The sequence below is a fragment of the Lepisosteus platostomus genome, chromosome 25 (assembly GCF_059453375.1).
Source record: "Lepisosteus platostomus isolate fLepPlt1 chromosome 25, fLepPlt1.hap1, whole genome shotgun sequence".
Lineage (NCBI taxonomy): Eukaryota > Metazoa > Chordata > Actinopteri > Semionotiformes > Lepisosteidae > Lepisosteus > Lepisosteus platostomus.
In genome coordinates this window covers 5,123,644-5,140,708 of record NC_142635.1, presented here as the reverse complement: position 1 = coordinate 5,140,708, position 17,065 = coordinate 5,123,644, and the positions used below count along the sequence as shown (strand labels likewise).

The window sequence follows — 17,065 nt, the reverse complement described above, 5'->3', positions numbered from 1 at the left end:
AAGATTTTGTAGAATTATAAGGGGGCCTATTCGTTAAGAATGAAGCTTTCTAATCGTCACTGGACTACGCAGCGACTCCTTGTATCTCATCACCAACAATGATTTTATTTGAGGTGAAATGTTACATTGCTACATTGCACGGAGGTTTTCATTGGAGTGCGTGACTTGCAATTCGTGACTGCTAGTCTCCCAGCTATAGCGGACATGTGAAAAGGCGTAACGTGACAGATGTGTCACTCTAATAGCGACAATGGTTACTTTTCAATATCGAGCCCTCGCAGGCGGGTGATCCAGATTCTTTTGGGAGTGGAGCTTAATTCCACTCAAGGTAGCGTGGTTACTGAGAGTCAGACGGTGGTGAAATACACTAAAATATACATTTTTTAAAGCATGAAAATGACCGATTAAGCAATGTGTTTTTTACACATTGTTGTCTCTCTTTCTTTTCTTATTCAACTGTATTGTTTTTTACGACTTACCGTCCGAGAGCTACCTAAATAGCATTTCGTTATTCCATTTACCTGTGTATGAGAATAATGATGATAAGCTTGAAATTGAAAAACTCATTTGTCCTCACTCGGCAGCAGAGCCGCGCTCTGTGTTCAGAGTCCGAATTTCCCTCCTGCCTGTTGATTGGTGGAGACCGAGAGCGCTGCTTGGCAAGACTGATCTCTGATTGGGTGGAGAGCTTGTTCCGGTCCAACCAATCAAATTCAACCGCGACTATTCAAAAGCGGGGCTGCAGACAGCTTGTATTCATTATTCACAGATTTCTTCAGACAAGCTTGACAGTGCAAGATGAGCGGCAGAGGAAAGACCGGCGGTAAGGCCAGAGCCAAGGCCAAGACTCGCTCTTCCAGGGCCGGACTGCAGTTCCCTGTGGGCCGTGTCCACCGGCTGCTGCGCAAGGGAAACTATGCCGAGCGGGTCGGCGCCGGAGCCCCGGTGTATCTGGCCGCGGTGCTGGAGTACCTGACCGCCGAGATCCTGGAGCTGGCTGGCAACGCCGCCCGGGACAACAAGAAGACCCGCATCATCCCCCGGCACCTGCAGCTGGCCGTCCGCAACGACGAGGAGCTGAACAAGCTGCTGGGCGGCGTGACCATCGCGCAGGGCGGCGTGCTGCCCAACATCCAGGCGGTGCTGCTGCCCAAGAAGACCGAGAAGCCGGCCAAGAGCAAGTAAACAGCCCGGCAGAGACCTCCGACTGACCCCGAACCCAAAGGCTCTTTTAAGAGCCACCCACAGCCTCTTAAAAAGAGCGAGTTCTGTTGTTTTCATAATATAATTGCAATATTCGCAAATAGGTCGGAGCACGTGTTTTTTTTCCTTGAGGTTTTAGCAGTGATGGCTGTGGCTCAGAATCAGCCGCTGTGTGGACGAACGATTTCTGTTGCGCTCGCAATACAGTTCATACAATCATTTTCTTTGTTCAGTTCGTTCAAGTAGATTTCCCCTTTTAATTATAAACGAGCAGAGCAAACCGGGTTCCTTATTGTACTTGTAATGGGGGTTAGAAGATTGTTCTCTTCATTCACATTATTCTATCATATTTATATTATTGTATAACGAGCTTTTAACCCCGAGCTGTCAAGTTAAACAGAAATCGGGGTCCCTCAGCACAACACTCCTTCCCTGAGTCACAGGATGCCCTTTTACACTATAACATGATTTAACTTCCTTAAAGTAAATTATACTATTTCATGATTTAATGGAAGTATATTCTTGTCCTGGATTATTATAGTTAAAAGAAATCAAGGTCCTTGACAGGTTATTGATTTCTAGGTATAAAAACGCCTTTATACTTTGATTTGATAAAACAAAGAAGATCGGAGAGGGTGTATGAACTGCGCGCTCCTTCTCAAACTATCCAATCAGCGAGAGGCTCCCGGGGCCGTTCAACCAATCAGGACGGGGCTGCCTGCGCATATAAACCCGAGTGCGGGCTGCTGCTCTCAGTACAGTGCTGAGTGTGAAAAGCAGCGAGGAAGATGGCGAGAACCAAGCAGACCGCTCGCAAGTCCACCGGCGGCAAGGCGCCCAGGAAGCAGCTGGCCACCAAGGCTGCCCGCAAGAGCGCCCCCGCCACCGGCGGCGTGAAGAAGCCCCACCGCTACAGGCCCGGTACCGTGGCTCTGCGGGAGATCCGCCGCTACCAGAAGTCCACCGAGCTGCTGATCCGCAAGCTGCCCTTCCAGCGCCTGGTGAGAGAGATCGCCCAGGACTTCAAGACCGACCTGCGCTTCCAGAGCTCCGCCGTCATGGCTCTGCAGGAGGCCAGCGAGGCTTACCTGGTGGGGCTCTTCGAGGACACCAACCTGTGCGCCATCCACGCCAAGAGGGTGACCATCATGCCCAAAGACATCCAGCTGGCCCGCCGCATCCGCGGGGAGCGCGCTTAGACACGGACCGCCTGCTGCAGCATCTTTTCCCTTGAACACAAAGGCTCTTTTAAGAGCCACCACAACACTCGAGAGGGTTACATTATTCCATTATAGTCTGTACGAGGCACAATTCTCGTTTGGTTAGCTGATAAGTGAAAGCCCTACCGAGAAGCGGTTTTGTACCCCCTCGTGTAAAAGCCCATTCGTGCACGACTGCAGTTAACCAGCGACATACATCACCCCTTTTGCTCTACATCTACTTTTACAGATATATCAAAATCTGAAAGTGTTTAAATGCATGAGATTATTATACAAGAACGACTGGCATTAAACCCCTTACACTACTGTTTATTTTCGGAGTTCGGTGTCGGTTCACAATTAAGCAACAGCACGCTTACTGGTCCCTCCACCGCTCTTCATTTCACCCCAGAAGAAGCGTTTATACTGCAGGACAGATCTGTGAGGACCACTGCTCACTAGCCATGAACCTCAGACAGTCCATGTGATAGAGGTTTCAATGACACGATTTTAGAACGTTACTTTAGGAGGAACATTTCCTTTTAAGCGTCTTAAAAGACGTCCTTATTTAAAACATTTTTGGACTTTTTAACAGCTGGATTTTTATTCAATGATACAAAAGGGGAGGAGAATGAAATATGTACTGCTACAACGATGAATGCCTTTTGTCAGTTATTCATGACCCTCATACACAGGAGCACTACATTTTCCTTTCCGAATTCTGTGTTTTTGTGTTGAGCGCGGAATTAGATTGGTCTAAATCTACACGAGAATATTACAGCACCGCTGTAAACATTGAATACTCGAGGTCTGTCCTCTCCGGCGCTGCTGTGGTGGAGAGCTCTCCGGCAGGGAAGAGGTTCCTGTGCAGTCTGGGCTGCTGCTGCGGTCGGAGAGGAGGCGGGCTCGTGTGTCAGCGCGCCTCCTGTCTCAAGCAGGTCCGCTCTCAGGCTTGAAAAGAGAAGCGCCGCGGCTGCAGCCCAGCAGTGTGTGTCGTGTCACTAACTGATAACTAGAAGATGTCTGGAAGAGGCAAAGGCGGAAAGGGACTCGGGAAAGGAGGCGCTAAGCGTCACCGCAAGGTTCTCCGCGACAACATCCAGGGAATCACCAAGCCCGCCATCCGCCGCCTGGCTCGCCGTGGGGGAGTGAAGCGGATCTCCGGGCTGATCTACGAGGAGACCCGCGGGGTGCTGAAGGTGTTCCTGGAGAACGTCATCCGCGACGCCGTCACCTACACCGAGCACGCCAAGAGGAAGACCGTCACCGCCATGGACGTGGTGTACGCGCTGAAGCGCCAGGGCCGCACCCTGTACGGCTTCGGCGGCTAAACAGGAGCGGAGCTTCACTGCCGGACCGGACCCCGACGTATCAACCCAAAGGCTCTTTTAAGAGCCACCCACCTTTTCAGAAAAGAGTTGAAATATTTGTGCTGGCCTGTGGAATGAAGTTATAAACTCCGGCTCGAAATGTAATCATAAGTCGGGTTGATTATCCTACCTTAATACGCAGTACAGAGCGAGCTGTATATGAATCTGGCTGCTAATGGAGAACTTTACTTGATGAAACGCGTTTTTCTGCCCATAGTTTTCATCCCCATTAGTCGCATTGCTGCATGCTTTGCGTTTCTTTCATTTAAGACATTTTCATCTTTAGAGCGCTCATTAGACGTGTTCGAAATGGTAGGAAATTGCAGTAAGGTCATAGGAACCGAATGGGGTTCAGCTTCTAAACGTTTTTGTTTCCCACGCACGCTTTATGGGTTTTAAGAAAGGAAGCGGGCTGCTCAGCTCTGTGCGGGAGGAATTCCACTAAATTCGCCAAGAGCCCTTCTCATTACATTCATTCTGTAGAAGGGCTCGTGTGAAGGTTTCCTGAGCTCAGACTAATTTGAAAGCAGTGCCAAAGCTCAAAAGTGTTGCTATACAAAGCTGTTGGTTGTTCATGAGTGATTTTAAGGTTGCCTAGTATATCACCACTAGTATAAGTTTGCACAAATCGCACATTTTACGCCGATCACATTTTTTTCTAGGGTAGGGGACATAAGCGGAATGAGAGCGGGATTTCAAAAAATCTGCACGTAATGCGTAAACGGGTCACACGGCCCTTTGTTCCTGAGTGCGCGGGCAGAGGGGAGAGAGAGGCGCCCGGTGACAGAGCGAGCGACTCAGTCGTTTGAATTTCATTGGCGCAGAGCGCAGCCAATAGGAGAGCAGCTCTCTCGCTGACCAATGAGCCACCTTCTGAGCTGAGTGAGCTGATTTACATACGACTACTATAAATAAGGGGCTGCAGGAAGCGTGAGCGTCATTACTGTATGCACAGTGAGTGAAGATGCCTGAACCAGCGAAATCCGCTGCCAAGAAGGGCTCCAAGAAAGCCGTGACAAAGACGGCCGGGAAGGGCGGCAAGAAGCGCAGAAAGACCAGGAAGGAGAGCTACGCCATCTACGTGTACAAGGTGCTGAAGCAGGTGCACCCGGACACCGGCATCTCGTCGAAGGCCATGGGCATCATGAACTCGTTCGTCAGCGACATCTTCGAGCGCATCGCCGGCGAGGCCTCCCGCCTGGCGCACTACAACAAGCGCTCCACCATCACCTCCCGGGAGATCCAGACCGCCGTGCGCCTGCTGCTGCCCGGAGAGCTGGCCAAGCACGCCGTGTCCGAGGGCACCAAGGCCGTCACCAAGTACACCAGCTCCAAGTAAACCCGGCCCGCCCGTCCCGGATCTACGAACCCAAAGGCTCTTTTAAGAGCCACCCACAGAGTCGAGAAGGAGCTGTCTTTACCTTTTTGTGTGTGTGCATGTTATTGCTTTTTCCGTAGTACTGTAGCGCGTTTGAGTTGCACTTATTAAACGGAAATTTGCTTTCGCCAGATTTCGTGTTGTGTGTATTTTAAGTCTGACTCGGTCCTGTCTTAAGGACGTATTGTTTTTATAATATAAATATGCATTTTCAGGAATTTTAATTTATGGCTAATTAATAGGGAGTTCACGTCAAATAACGTGAGCACCAGTGCTGTTCGTGCTTTCGAGCTCCGGCAGGGAAGGGGTTAATGTTGCTGCTGCACGAATCGGAGAAGAAGGGTGTCTCAACCAGGTCAGCTTGCATGTTTCTCCTTATTTTTAGTTTGCGTTTTAACGATAAAATGCAATTGTCTGGATTTTAGGTATTGCTATTATAGCAGTCTTTACTATAGTAAACAGATGAATAACACGGTAAAAATGTCAAACTGACCCTATGCTGTGAAGGCTCTGCAAAATATTATTTCGAAATAATTCAATACCCAGATTCATTCTGGGAGAAAGAGCAGTCGCTTTGATTAAGAAACCTTTACAGGACCGATAGAAAAGTATCTTCCTGTTTGTAAGGTTACAGCTGAACCAGGGCAGAGCTCCTGGGTGCAGAGACCACGACTGTCCAGCAGAGGGAGCAGGAGAGAGTGGATCGCGTCACGCTAAGGGGAGAAAAACAGGACACGCTTGTCTGGAAAACAAGGCAAATGTCTTTAAATAAGAACCACAGTCCACACGATTTCAGCTGTGGGTCTCTGGTGAGTGAAATTATTTCTTCTTGCTGTTTGATAGCAGTTTTAGTGTCGGGTCATTAATAAGTAGTAAACGGAACGCAGGTTAAAGGAGTGAATTTAATTTGCTCATTTAATTTACTGTGCGCCTTGCTGGTTTTAAAATCTATATGAAATGGTTCAGAGGGCGGAGGAGACGAACTCGAAATGCAGTTCCTTTATTCGAGAAAGGAGCGGGTCTTTATATCGACTGTAAAACGTTTTAAAAATAAAGATGTTTCAAGAGTTTGCTCACAGACTTGCATGTGAATGTTGTGCGTCTTTCCTTGCTCTCTCGTCCTGTGGGCTCGTAAAACCCGGAAAGGTGAGATTTTAGTCTGAAACTATTCTGTTTTGACTTAAAACAAACAATTCCCTGTCAGAACAAAGTTCTAAAAAGCACAGGTTTAATAATATCCAAACCATCAAAACATATTCTGACCCTTTCTCCAGTTAGAAAATGTATTCCCCAGGCTGTTTTCACTGGTAAGTATGTTCCTCATGAGGATGATTAGCTCTTGTCCTGCAGCACAGTTCCAGGGTATTACAGTGAGAACAGTGATTATCCTGGGTTTTCCAGCTCACTGTTCCTTGTGGGTATTAGAGGTCAGAGGGCTCTACCCCAGCTCTTAAATCACTGCGTCAAACCCATTCATCTGAACTCTTCTCTGTTAGAGTTCTGAGGGCTTTGCCCCAGCGCAGTGTTGAAGATCCCTGTCTGGGGTGCTGTGCCCTGTGGACTTTGCACCGAGATTTTGTTTTCATGTATTTTCCATGTGTTTCTTCTCACTTTTGTAAGAGACCGCTCAATCTAAAATAACCCAAACACTCAGCCAACTCTGCTTTTTCCCCTGTCAAACACCCTCATACGCAAATCTACCCGTGAGATTGGTGAGGAGTGAGAGAGGTGAGTCCACTGCTGTAGTTTGTCTCGGAAGAGCTTGGGGAGGAGTGAGAGTCCAGCTGTGATTTCTTTACTGTAGTTTGTCCCTGAATGGTTTACGGTGGGTGAGATGGGGGTATGTGTCCCCCAGTGATTTCTGTGCTGTCCTTTGGCTTAGAAGAGTTTGCAGAGGGTAAGATATTTGAGTCCAGCTGTGAGATCTGTGCTGTAGTTTTTCTCACTAGAGTATGGAGAGGTTGAGAGAGGTGAGGGTCCAACTGTGATTTCTGAGCTTGATTTGTATTTTATCTGAGACGAGTTTGGGCAGGGTGAGTTGGGGGTGAGAACTGGATTCCTGAGCTGTCGTTTGTCTACGATGTGTTTAAATGGGGTGAGGGATTGAGAATCCAGTTGTGATTGTTTTTTTGCTGTAGTTTGTCTTAGAACAGTTTGGGGAAGAGTGAAAGGAGGTGTGTCCATTTGTGATTTTAGTGCTGTAGTTTGTGTCAGAAGAGTTGGGGGATACAGTACAGGCACTGAGAGCACAACGTGTCCCTCTGTAGTGTCGTCCCCCCTGGGTATACAGTACTGCACAGAGCCAACAGGTACCAGTCCGCTGGGGTCTACATTACTGCACAGAGCCAACAGGTACCAGTACGCTGGGGTCTACATTACTGCACAGAGCCCACAGGTACCAGTCCGCTGGGGTCTACATTACTGCACAGAGCACCAACAGGTCCCAGTACACTGGGGTCTACATTACTGCACAGAGCCAACAGGTCCCAGTCCGCTGGGGTCTACATTACTGCACAGAGCCAACAGGTACCAGCCCGCTTGGGTCTACATTACTGCTTAGAGCCCACAGGTCCCAGTACACTGGGGTCTACATTACTGCACAGAGCCCACAGGTACCAGTCCGCTGGGGTCTACATTACTGCACAGAGCCAACAGGTACCAGTACGCTGGGGTCTACATTACTGCACAGAGCCAACAGGTACCAGTCCGCTGGGGTATACATTACTGCACAGAGCCAACAGGTACCAGTCTGTTGGGGTCTACATTACTGCACAGATCTGCAACACTGCCAGGTGGGCTAATTGAACCCAGAGCCCCAGTGCTGTGAGGTTGCGATGCTAGCCACTCTACCAGCATGCTGCCCTCACTATCAGCTCATAATCCTTTCTTTTCCTTCACCCTGACTTCTGAAGTCACAGCCCTGACTGCCTTCGGTAAGACTTCACGTTCCTCCCGGGTGAAGCCGTGTCTCCAGCTCTGTGCAGCGTCGTGACCCAGCGCTGTGTGACAGGTGTGCTGGCAGAGAGCAGAGACCCCCACATCTGAAGATCTCATGAAGCAGCCACTTACAGGCCCAGGTAAGACACTGCTTGACAGCTTTATGGCTGCTCATCAAGTAACTTAATATCAACACTGGAGCATAATGTTGATTGTGTGATGAAAAGATTCAGAAGAATATGTTTAAAGAAAATGGTCAAACAATTGCTGCAGATCAGTGCCTACAGTATTTTAGATTTGTCACAGCAAAGAGATTGAATACAGAATGCAGCAGCTAGAATTGTTGCTAGGAGCAGAAAGTATGACCATATAACCCCCATACTTAGCTCTCTTCATTGACTTCCTGTCAGGTTCAGGGCGGACAGCAATATCCTTCTACTTACAAGGCTCCCAGAGGTCAGGCACCTGCCTGTCTGATGGAACTTATTGTTTACCATCCAAGTCGCCTGCTTAGATTACAGAATGCAGGTCTTCTTCATCTTCCATGCATTAATAAAAAGACAGTTGGCGGTAAAGCCTTCAGTTACAGGGCCCTTAGCTTATGGAACAGTCTCCTACCCCATATTCGGGAGGCCGAGTCAATCTCAGTATTCAAATCCAGACTGAAGGCCTATTACTGCAGCCTAGTCTACTCACCCCTTACATTATAGCCTGCTGCAGCCATGGCTGCTGGTGCTGCTGTACATGCCATTGTGTGTCTCTGTGTTGGCCCACCAGGTAGATACATCTGTTCTGACCAGACTATCCTATTCTCCTCCCCACATGTCCGGATGGTGCCCGGGCTGGGTACCATCTGAGTTGGATGCTGCATCACTGCCGTGGATCCAAGAGGGACATCGTGGATACAGCTATCGCTGAGGAGGATTTTGCTGGTCTACAGAGATCTGCATGGAGTACTGACATACGGAAGACATGATGGATAGACTAATACACTTATTCATTTATTACTTTTTTAATTGTTAGCATGCCCAAAGGGCTTGGGCAGACAGTTGGCCTTGGACTTTTCTCCTTACTGAGGAGTTTTTGGTTCCTCTCCTCCATTGTCTTCTGGTCTTTCCTGTTCTGTATTCACAACCTGTATGGTCACTTGCTTTGTTAAGCACCTTGGGGCAACCTTGTTGTGAAAGGCACTATTTCAAAATAAATTGCATTGAATTTAATTCTGCAAGTCGCTCTTTAAATATCTCACCTGTGACTCCACAGATTTCCCAGCTCACAGTTGGAGCGCAGAGGCTGTCCAGGGGTGCAGCTGGGACCCCCAGTCGCCACACAGGCCATATTCTGCTGCAGTGAGGCCCGAGTCTGCCAGGGGTCAGAGGTCAATAGTCCCGGGGTCTCTCCAGATCCATGTGTGCCTCTGAGGGAGGAGGCTCCGAGCTAGAAGACAGCAGGGTCCTGCTCTGGGGTCTGTCTTCACAGGGTCAGGCCCTGAGCTCAGGCCTGGGGGAGCAGTTAGCAGTCTCCCCTCCTCTCGCTGGGGGAGCCTGTTGCCTCGATAGTTAATTCTGGCTTCGCTTGCAGGTCGCCTGACCCAACGCCCCTCTGGCCAGTCACGGGTTGCTGTGCTGACCACTGTCTGAGGTTCAGAGCAGCCCCCCCCACCCAGAGGGGGTCCTGATGAAGCCCTTCCCTCCTCTCAGACCACTTTCGCCAGGAGGTGGGGCTCCCACCACTGGAATTGAAGCCCCCAGCTCCTCTCTCTGTGGTCTGGCCCAACCCCCTTGAGTGATCCCCTCTCATCCCAGAGGGGCTGATGACCCACCATCTCAGCTGAACTGCTGCCCTATTCCTGTAAGCTGTGGTGGCAGTTTTATTGGTTTATCTGGGTGAAGGAAGAGTCACAGTGCCAACAGAGCACTAGCTGACATCACACACAAGGCCGGAAGTGTGGGAATAAGTGAACTCGGGTTTCATTTTTAGCTCTTTATTTACTGAACACTGGTTTTGTCTTTTCAAGTTCCAAGAAGGAGAGAAGACTCAGTTCTCCTGTGGATCGCAGCTCTATAGGAAGTAGAGGGGAGACTCGATGGGATTCAGGGGTGATTACTCTGCTGGGGTGTTTCCTGGAGGTTGAGATACTAAACAGCTGCAGTCCTCCAGCTCCTTCATCTGGGACTCCACTCTCCAATCGGGAAGGTGCAGGAGAGACCTCCTAGAGCCAGGGGGCAGACATCAGTCCCTGCAGGGAAATGTTTACTCCTATTACTAAAGAAAAGCTTTTATTGCAATAATGAAAGCAATTCCCGTGAGAAGCCATATCCTTTGAGTTTCTGGTCCTGCTTTGTTCCTCCTCTCCCAGGGGCTCAGGGAGGACAGGAGCTGGACTGCTCCTGTCCTCCAGGAGGTTCAGCTCTCCAGGGGCTCTGGCTGGGAGAAGAGAGGATCGGCTCCTCTCCCAACTGGCAGAGGGATGGGGGTTCACAGCTCTCCGAGCCAGAGCTCAGACACTCCTACTGCCAGACCTGAGGGCTGTAAGAAAAGGGATCCGAGGGCTGTAGGCAGCCGCTGTCATACAGTATTGAATTACATTCGTTCACCATATTGATTAGCAGTACATTCCATTTGTTGATTCTGTGTTGGACCTGCCAACTGTAGGAGTTCTTTCTGCACTAAAGTAGCAGGTGTTGGTCATGAAACAGCTCCAGCCAGGACAGCTGCCCTGGGGACGAGTGGAGAAGCAGCAGGAAGGTCAACAGTTCCTCCCCCAGCTGGAGTCCCTGGGAGCAGCTCTTCCCTGGGGAGGCTGAGCCCCCTCTGCTTGGCCAGGAGAAGCCTCTGGGACACCCTCTGCTGGGCTGGCAGCTCTGGCCTCTGCAGACAGTCCTTCCTCTCCTTCTCCAGGGGCACTGGGCAGGACTCCACCGGGCCTCTGGGGCACCCTCCTCTCTGGGACACAGAGATACTCCCACACTGCTTCTAGACACTGGGCTCTGAGCTCCCCACTGCACTGGAGACCCTGGGCTCACAGCAGACTCCTTCCTCTCCCACTGCTGATCCTGACCTGGGACAGTACAGCCCCTCCTACTCTTGGCAGGACCTGAGCTCAGGGTCCTGCAGGCTGGAGCCAGTCCTGTCCAGAGCACCAGCAGCTGCCAGCTGGGCTCCTGGTTTAGAAAGACCCCCACACCAGTCCCACCAGTAGCAGGGAGACTGGGCCACAGCCCCATACTCACCAACAGGCTGAGCTCCAGCACACTGCTGGCTCGACTCCCTCTCCTGAGCCCCTGTGGGTCAGCTGTCTAGTCACAGGGCTCCAGGCTGCAGCACTTCACATGACCACTAGAGGTACTGTCCCACTGCCACCATCACAAAGGGAAGATCATGGCTCCAGAAAGCCTGTGAAACCAAAAAGACAATAAGAGACATTTACAAGCTTAAACAAGAGAAACACAAACACCAAAAGGCTTTCACTAAAGAGCATAAGACCCCCAACTACTCCTTCTAACCATGACTTATCTATCCAAATCTCACTGCTATTCATTCCTGTGCCTCTGACACAGCTTTTATACAGCTCAATCCCATGTGAAAATCCTCCCAGTCCAATCAGCCCATCAGACAATCAGTGTCCACAGGTGCAGCTCTTGACACTGGAGGGTCTGAATCCTGTTCTGCAAGCCTGCAGTGGCGCCACACTGTGGTCAGTCCTGTCTCAGCCTGACAGAGAGGGACTGCGGGAGGAATATAGTCATATTCTCACAGAGGGAGATCTGCAGGGACTCAAGGAGGCAAAGACAGACAAGGGATTTGTTACACAATGACCTTACTGCGTGTTTTCAGACAGGAGTTGAATCCTGTTACAGCTAAAATGAGACATAGGGTGTTTGACAGATGTACAGAGGGGTTTAGACATAATGACCAATACAAGATCAAATACAAAAGGATCAATACATCCTTCAGCAAACTGTAGGATGAAAGTGAGTGTAAGAAAGGCCGCAGACCTCCAGCTTTTACCCCTGATCTGTAAAACATCAGGGATTTAAAATCATAGCTGGAAAGTGACAGATCTCTGATCCAGACAGATCAATAGACACACGTGTGACAGGCAGGGATAGATTTCTCCAGGACTGTGTGAAATAAGTCAGACAAACTGTTCTGAACTGTGGCAGAGAAGCACAGTTAACAGAATAGTGGCTGAAAGGTCTGCAGGTAAACTGCTGTGGAAAACAAGTTCATTTCCAGCCACAGAGTCAGTGTGTCAGAACCAGCAGGTGATGGAGGAAGAAATAAAACTGATCTGAAGACAAAGAGAAGAACACAGAAACTGACAAACTGACACTAAAGTAAAACATTTGTGATGAGAACATGATTTCAGTCAGCACACTGCACTGAGCCTGTTAGCTTGATGAAAAGACATGTTCAGGAAGATCAGAGAGAGACAAGTGTTCAGGCACCTTCAGCACAACATCCCTGGAAAAGCTAAGGTTGCTGCTGGAAGAGGTGTTAGTTGGGCCAGCAGGGGGCGCTCACCCTGTGGTCCATGTGGGTCCTAATGCCCCAGTATAGGGATGGGGACACTATACTGTAAACAGGCGCCGTCCTTCGGATGAGAAGTAAAACCGAGGTCCTGACTCTCTGTGGTCATTAAAAATCCCAAGACGTTTCTCGAAAAGAGTAGGGGTGTAACCCCGGCGTCCTGGCCAAATTTCCCATTGGTCCTTACCAATCATGGCCTCCTAATAATCCCCATCTATGAATTGGCTTCATTACTCTGCTCTCCTCCCCACTGATAGCTGATGTGTGGTGAGCGTTCTGGTGCACTATGGCTGCCGTCGCATCATCCAGGTGGGGCTGCACTTTGGTGGTGGTGGAGGGGAGTCCCCATTACCTGTAAAGCACTTTGAGTGGAGTGTCCAGAAAAGCGCTATATAAGTGTTAGCAATTATTATTATTATCCCACTGAGGCTCATTCGGGGCTGGTGAGTGTCACCCTGAGACTCTTGGCCTGGAGCTGGTGTCTGTTGTGTCACTGAGGCTCAGGGACAGGAGCTGGACTGGATACAGATGACATCGCGGTCAGTGGAACACAGCTGGAAACTGAAAAGGGCTTCATTATAAACAGCCTCCATAGACACTTATAGCAGTGTCTCCGCCTGGCGGCCACACTGTGAAATGTCACCTTCTGACATCGCTTTTCACAGTGTTACTGCATCTTTAAATGTCGACATTTGAACTGATTGGAGTAGTTCAGGCGGGTAACCGCGTCAGCAAGGGTAAACTGCAAAGGAACGAGAAATAGTTTTTTTTCTCTTCTGAAAAGTGAAGAAAGAAAACACAACGTTTCGGCCGTGGAGTGTTCTTCAGGTGTGAGTTGAACGTTGTTTTCTTTTTTCTATATTGAACTGATTGTTCGCTTAATCCTCTAACATTAAAATCTCTATCCTAGATTATTTTTCAGGGTTATCTTTGGGAGTCTTGTAAAAAAAAATTAAAACTTTTAACGAGTAAAATTCTAAATCATAACTTATTGCAACTCGCTATACGATCGTTTTAACGTGATATTTCGATATTGGCGGTTACTCTGGATACTAAATTAACTACATTTACTACATCTTTAAATATTTTTAGCTGTAACAGGATTCTGAACTCAAGCCCATTGATCGGGCTACAGCAGGGGGTGTCGTTTCCGATAACAGTTCGACCTGCGGCGGTGGTGATACACGACTCTATGGAGGGCTGGTTTACAGTGCAGTAATGAGGGTCTGTTGTGTATTAAACACCAGGATCATGTGACTGGGGTCAGTACTCGCTTGTTTATGAATGAGAAGATACACAGCCAATCAGATCTCTGGATTGAGTCTCGATTGGTCTGTGGGAGATAATGCTGATTGACAGTAAGTTTTCCCAATTATAGACGAGACTCGGTCCAGTTGCCCAATAAACTCCGAGATTCAGAAGAGGGGCGGCAATTTTAAATGTGTTGTTGTTTCTCTGTCTAAGAAACAGGAAGGAGTTATTATTTAGCAAGAAGTAACATTTAATCGGTGTCGCCTTTCTTTGTTTGTTAAAAATCTGAGGCGTCCTTTTATACTGTAGCTGTAATCTTTTGTTGTTTGTTTCGTATTTTGTTCGTCTGAACACGTGAAGTCACGGCGCTAAGTTACACGAGTTGCTGTGGAAACTTTATTTCTGCTTCAGACACGTTGAGCCTCAGTGAACGTGAACCTTCGTGCAGATGAAGATGATGATGAAGAAGACGATGATGGTGAGACCCTCGTGTGTCAGAACGTGTCTTCTAACTGTTACTGGAGAAACAAGACTGAAGCTCAGACCTTTCCAAAGGCTGAGTCCCTGAGCTGTGAGGATCATGAGGACCAGCTGGACAGTCCACTTGAACTTGAACTTTATTGCCATATGTAACCGGTACTGGTACAATGGAATTCTTACTTACAGAAAGTCTCTCGATTATAAAACAAGTGTAAAAAACAAAACAAAGTGCAAACAGTGCATCAAGACAATGTACAAACAAACAATAGACAGTGTGCAAGTAAACATGCAGACAGTTTGAATGTAAACAATACAGACGTGTAAACAATGACTGGAGACGTACAATTAATAAATTACAATGAGGTAGATGGTGATGGTGTAGGTGTGGTCCGAGGGGGATGGCTAAATGTGTTCGCTAAGTTACACGAGTTGCTGTGGAAACTTTATTTCTGCTTCAGACACGTTGAGCCTCAGTGATCGTGAACCTTCGTGCAGATGAATTTGATGATGATGAAGAAGACGATGATGGTGGTGAGACTCTCGTGTGTCAGAGCGCGTCTTCTGTTACTGGAGAAACAGGACTGAAGCTCAGACCTTTCCAAAGGCTGAGTCCCTGAGCTGTGAGGATCATGAGGACCAGCTGGACAGTCCACTGTCCGCTCCACAGCCCTGAGGAAGGAGGTAGGCAGGACAAGAGCTCGTCTTTAACAGAAGCTGATAGAAATTAGGGTATATTTAACTTTATATATTTGTTCTCATCGTACATTTTATGAATGGGCTCTTGTTGTGTTAAATGTGCTGTGTATTGTGTTGTGTCTTTTACTTCTCTGCAAAAACACTTTCCCCTCTGGGACAATAAAGTAAGTAAGAGGTGTCCAGTCCTGGAGGGGTCAGTGTGTGTCTGCAGCAGGGCTGTCCAGTCCTGGTCCTGGAGGGGTCAGTGTGTCTGTAGATGATCCAGTTGTTTTATATCAGCAGCAGATGAACAGCTGGGAAAAAGTGTTTGTTTGGTCCTGTTAAGCCAGTAACCAGTTGGTTTAGCTCCAGTCTCTCTCCTCTATAGCTCTATACTGTGTCCATGAGAGATCTAGAAGACAGAGATTACGTGTTGATTTGTGTTTGTTGATTTACTTATTACATTATAATATTGATTTTTCTCAGCACTAGAATAGATAAAGAGAGAATACAGATTCTGATTTAATCTTTATTTAAAATTAATTCCCTAAACGTAATTTAAATGTTAAATTTTCCAGCAATATTATTGAATATTTATAGACAATGTTTTGAATATCTGTTAAATATATGTTGCTTTATATATATATACCTGTACAGATCTTAGTCAATCTCTGCTGGATCTATTCAGTTTGTTGTTTGTTGTTTGTATTGTCTCTCTCTGTTCATTCTTATAATTGCTATCGTGATGTGGAATAGTGTTGTCAGTTGTGGTGTTGAAAGGAGATGAGCTCTGTTGTAGTAAACTGTGCTGTGCTCTTTGATCCCTCTGTCTGAGCTGCTCCTACACTGCTGTGGGTATTTTCTCAGGGATGTCCTCTGGAGAATCTGTACCAGCCTCAGGAATGGACACTGATATCACCGGACTGTTCCTTCACTCCTTCATTCTGATAATTCCTTACACTAATGTACTGTTTTAACATAATAAAACACTCCTGAGCAAACTTTTAGTCACTAGTTTTTATCTTATTTTTGTTCTTTAATTAAAATCAGGTTGTGAACACCTCTTCCGTGCTCTTGGGTTTTATTTCCAGTGTCTGTGAAGGAAACTGTGGTCTTCGTGGTTATGAGAGAGCTCTCTGCTAGTCATTAAATCGAAGAGTTTCGGGGGAACTTCTGATATGAGCTCTGTACCTTGTGAGGGGGGAGATTCTCATGGAGAACAGTGGAAAGGTGAAGTCTAATTGTCCACATTTCTAATTCAAGTCTAATTCCATCATACTGTCAAACTCAGAGCTGCTCAATACAAACAGATGGAGTCACACTCTCTCTGCAACACCTTTCACAGTGAAGCAGAGTCCTGTGCAACAGGCAGGACTGACAGCCCCTCTGAACACTGTGCAGGATCAGCTACAGCTACAGATCACTGCAGGATTCAGCGCAGCTCCAACTCTCCTCAATCTTCACAAACATCATCAATTCACTTCATCTGTGCTGCAGTAGCTCCTGCAGTCCAGCTGTGCTTCTGCTCTGTCTTTATTACAGAAGAGGATCCTGCTCTCGGCCGGAGAGTGAATCGCAGTTTTAAAGCTTTTATATTTGGCAGCGCTAAAAGTTCTGCACGGCGCTGTGGCTCGTCGTGTAGCGCGCTGGGCTGCGGTTGGTGAGAGTCCGGGTTCAAATCCCCAGGCTAATATGCAGTCAGTGCAGACCTGGGTTCAAGCCCGCAAAGAAGAACTTTTGTAAAACCCGAAACACAGTAGATGAGCAGAGAGACTACTTTTAGAATTGCAAGAACAGGAGGGATACGTTTTTATTCTTTTGATTTTTTTCGTTTACCGAAATGTAGCCAGATAAGTATGACCGCGGAGTTAATTCGGATTTGGCAGGAAATATAGCTCACTCGGCTAAACCCCGACTCTACACATCTCTATCCCGGAGCCCCGGGTTCGAGACCCGTCTAGCTCGGCTGATATTTTTCTCTCGAGCTGAACTTGCACTCTTCTGATTGGCTGTTCTTACACCCACCTCTTCCAAACGCT

The 17,065-nt window shown here is 48.0% G+C and overlaps 3 protein-coding genes and 3 long non-coding RNA genes across 6 annotated transcripts; all 6 read left to right on the top strand.

Annotated features, from left to right (window-relative positions):
* Positions 1 to 755: 755 nt before the first annotated feature.
* On the top strand, positions 756 to 1,306 carry LOC148640905 (histone H2A). The gene has a single exon (XM_088619669.1). The coding sequence runs from the start codon at positions 799 to 801 to the stop codon at positions 1,183 to 1,185; it is 387 nt and encodes a 128-aa protein (XP_088475795.1). The 5' UTR covers positions 756 to 798; the 3' UTR covers positions 1,186 to 1,306.
* Positions 1,307 to 1,991: 685 nt separating this feature from the next.
* Positions 1,992 to 2,402, top strand: LOC148640904 (histone H3). Its single transcript, XM_088620118.1, has one exon. It carries the CDS (start codon positions 1,992 to 1,994, stop codon positions 2,400 to 2,402), a length of 411 nt encoding a protein of 136 aa, XP_088476244.1.
* A 1,879-nt stretch (positions 2,403 to 4,281) lies between these two features.
* LOC148640903 (histone H2B 1/2-like) lies at positions 4,282 to 5,278 on the top strand. The gene has a single exon (XM_088619388.1). The coding sequence runs from the start codon at positions 4,737 to 4,739 to the stop codon at positions 5,109 to 5,111; it is 375 nt and encodes a 124-aa protein (XP_088475514.1). The 5' UTR covers positions 4,282 to 4,736; the 3' UTR covers positions 5,112 to 5,278.
* A 696-nt stretch (positions 5,279 to 5,974) lies between these two features.
* LOC148640902 (uncharacterized) lies at positions 5,975 to 9,307 on the top strand. The gene is made up of 2 exons (XR_015930132.1): positions 5,975 to 6,878; positions 8,063 to 9,307. It is a non-coding gene; the product is annotated as an uncharacterized LOC148640902 (long non-coding RNA).
* A 3,963-nt stretch (positions 9,308 to 13,270) lies between these two features.
* LOC148640901 (uncharacterized) lies at positions 13,271 to 14,392 on the top strand. Its single transcript, XR_015930101.1, has 2 exons — positions 13,271 to 13,450; positions 14,299 to 14,392. It is a non-coding gene; the product is annotated as an uncharacterized LOC148640901 (long non-coding RNA).
* A 378-nt stretch (positions 14,393 to 14,770) lies between these two features.
* LOC148640900 (uncharacterized) lies at positions 14,771 to 16,033 on the top strand. The gene is made up of 2 exons (XR_015930105.1): positions 14,771 to 15,032; positions 15,894 to 16,033. It is a non-coding gene; the product is annotated as an uncharacterized LOC148640900 (long non-coding RNA).
* The last annotated feature ends 1,032 nt before the right edge of the window (positions 16,034 to 17,065 follow it).

Excerpts from the sequence above, each read along its gene's own strand:
- LOC148640904 (XM_088620118.1), top strand. The coding sequence starts at position 1,992 with ATGGCGAGAACCAAGCAGACCGCTCGCAAGTCCACCGGCGGCAAGGCG.
- LOC148640903 (XM_088619388.1), top strand. The coding sequence starts at position 4,737 with ATGCCTGAACCAGCGAAATCCGCTGCCAAGAAGGGCTCCAAGAAAGCC.
- LOC148640905 (XM_088619669.1), top strand. The coding sequence starts at position 799 with ATGAGCGGCAGAGGAAAGACCGGCGGTAAGGCCAGAGCCAAGGCCAAG.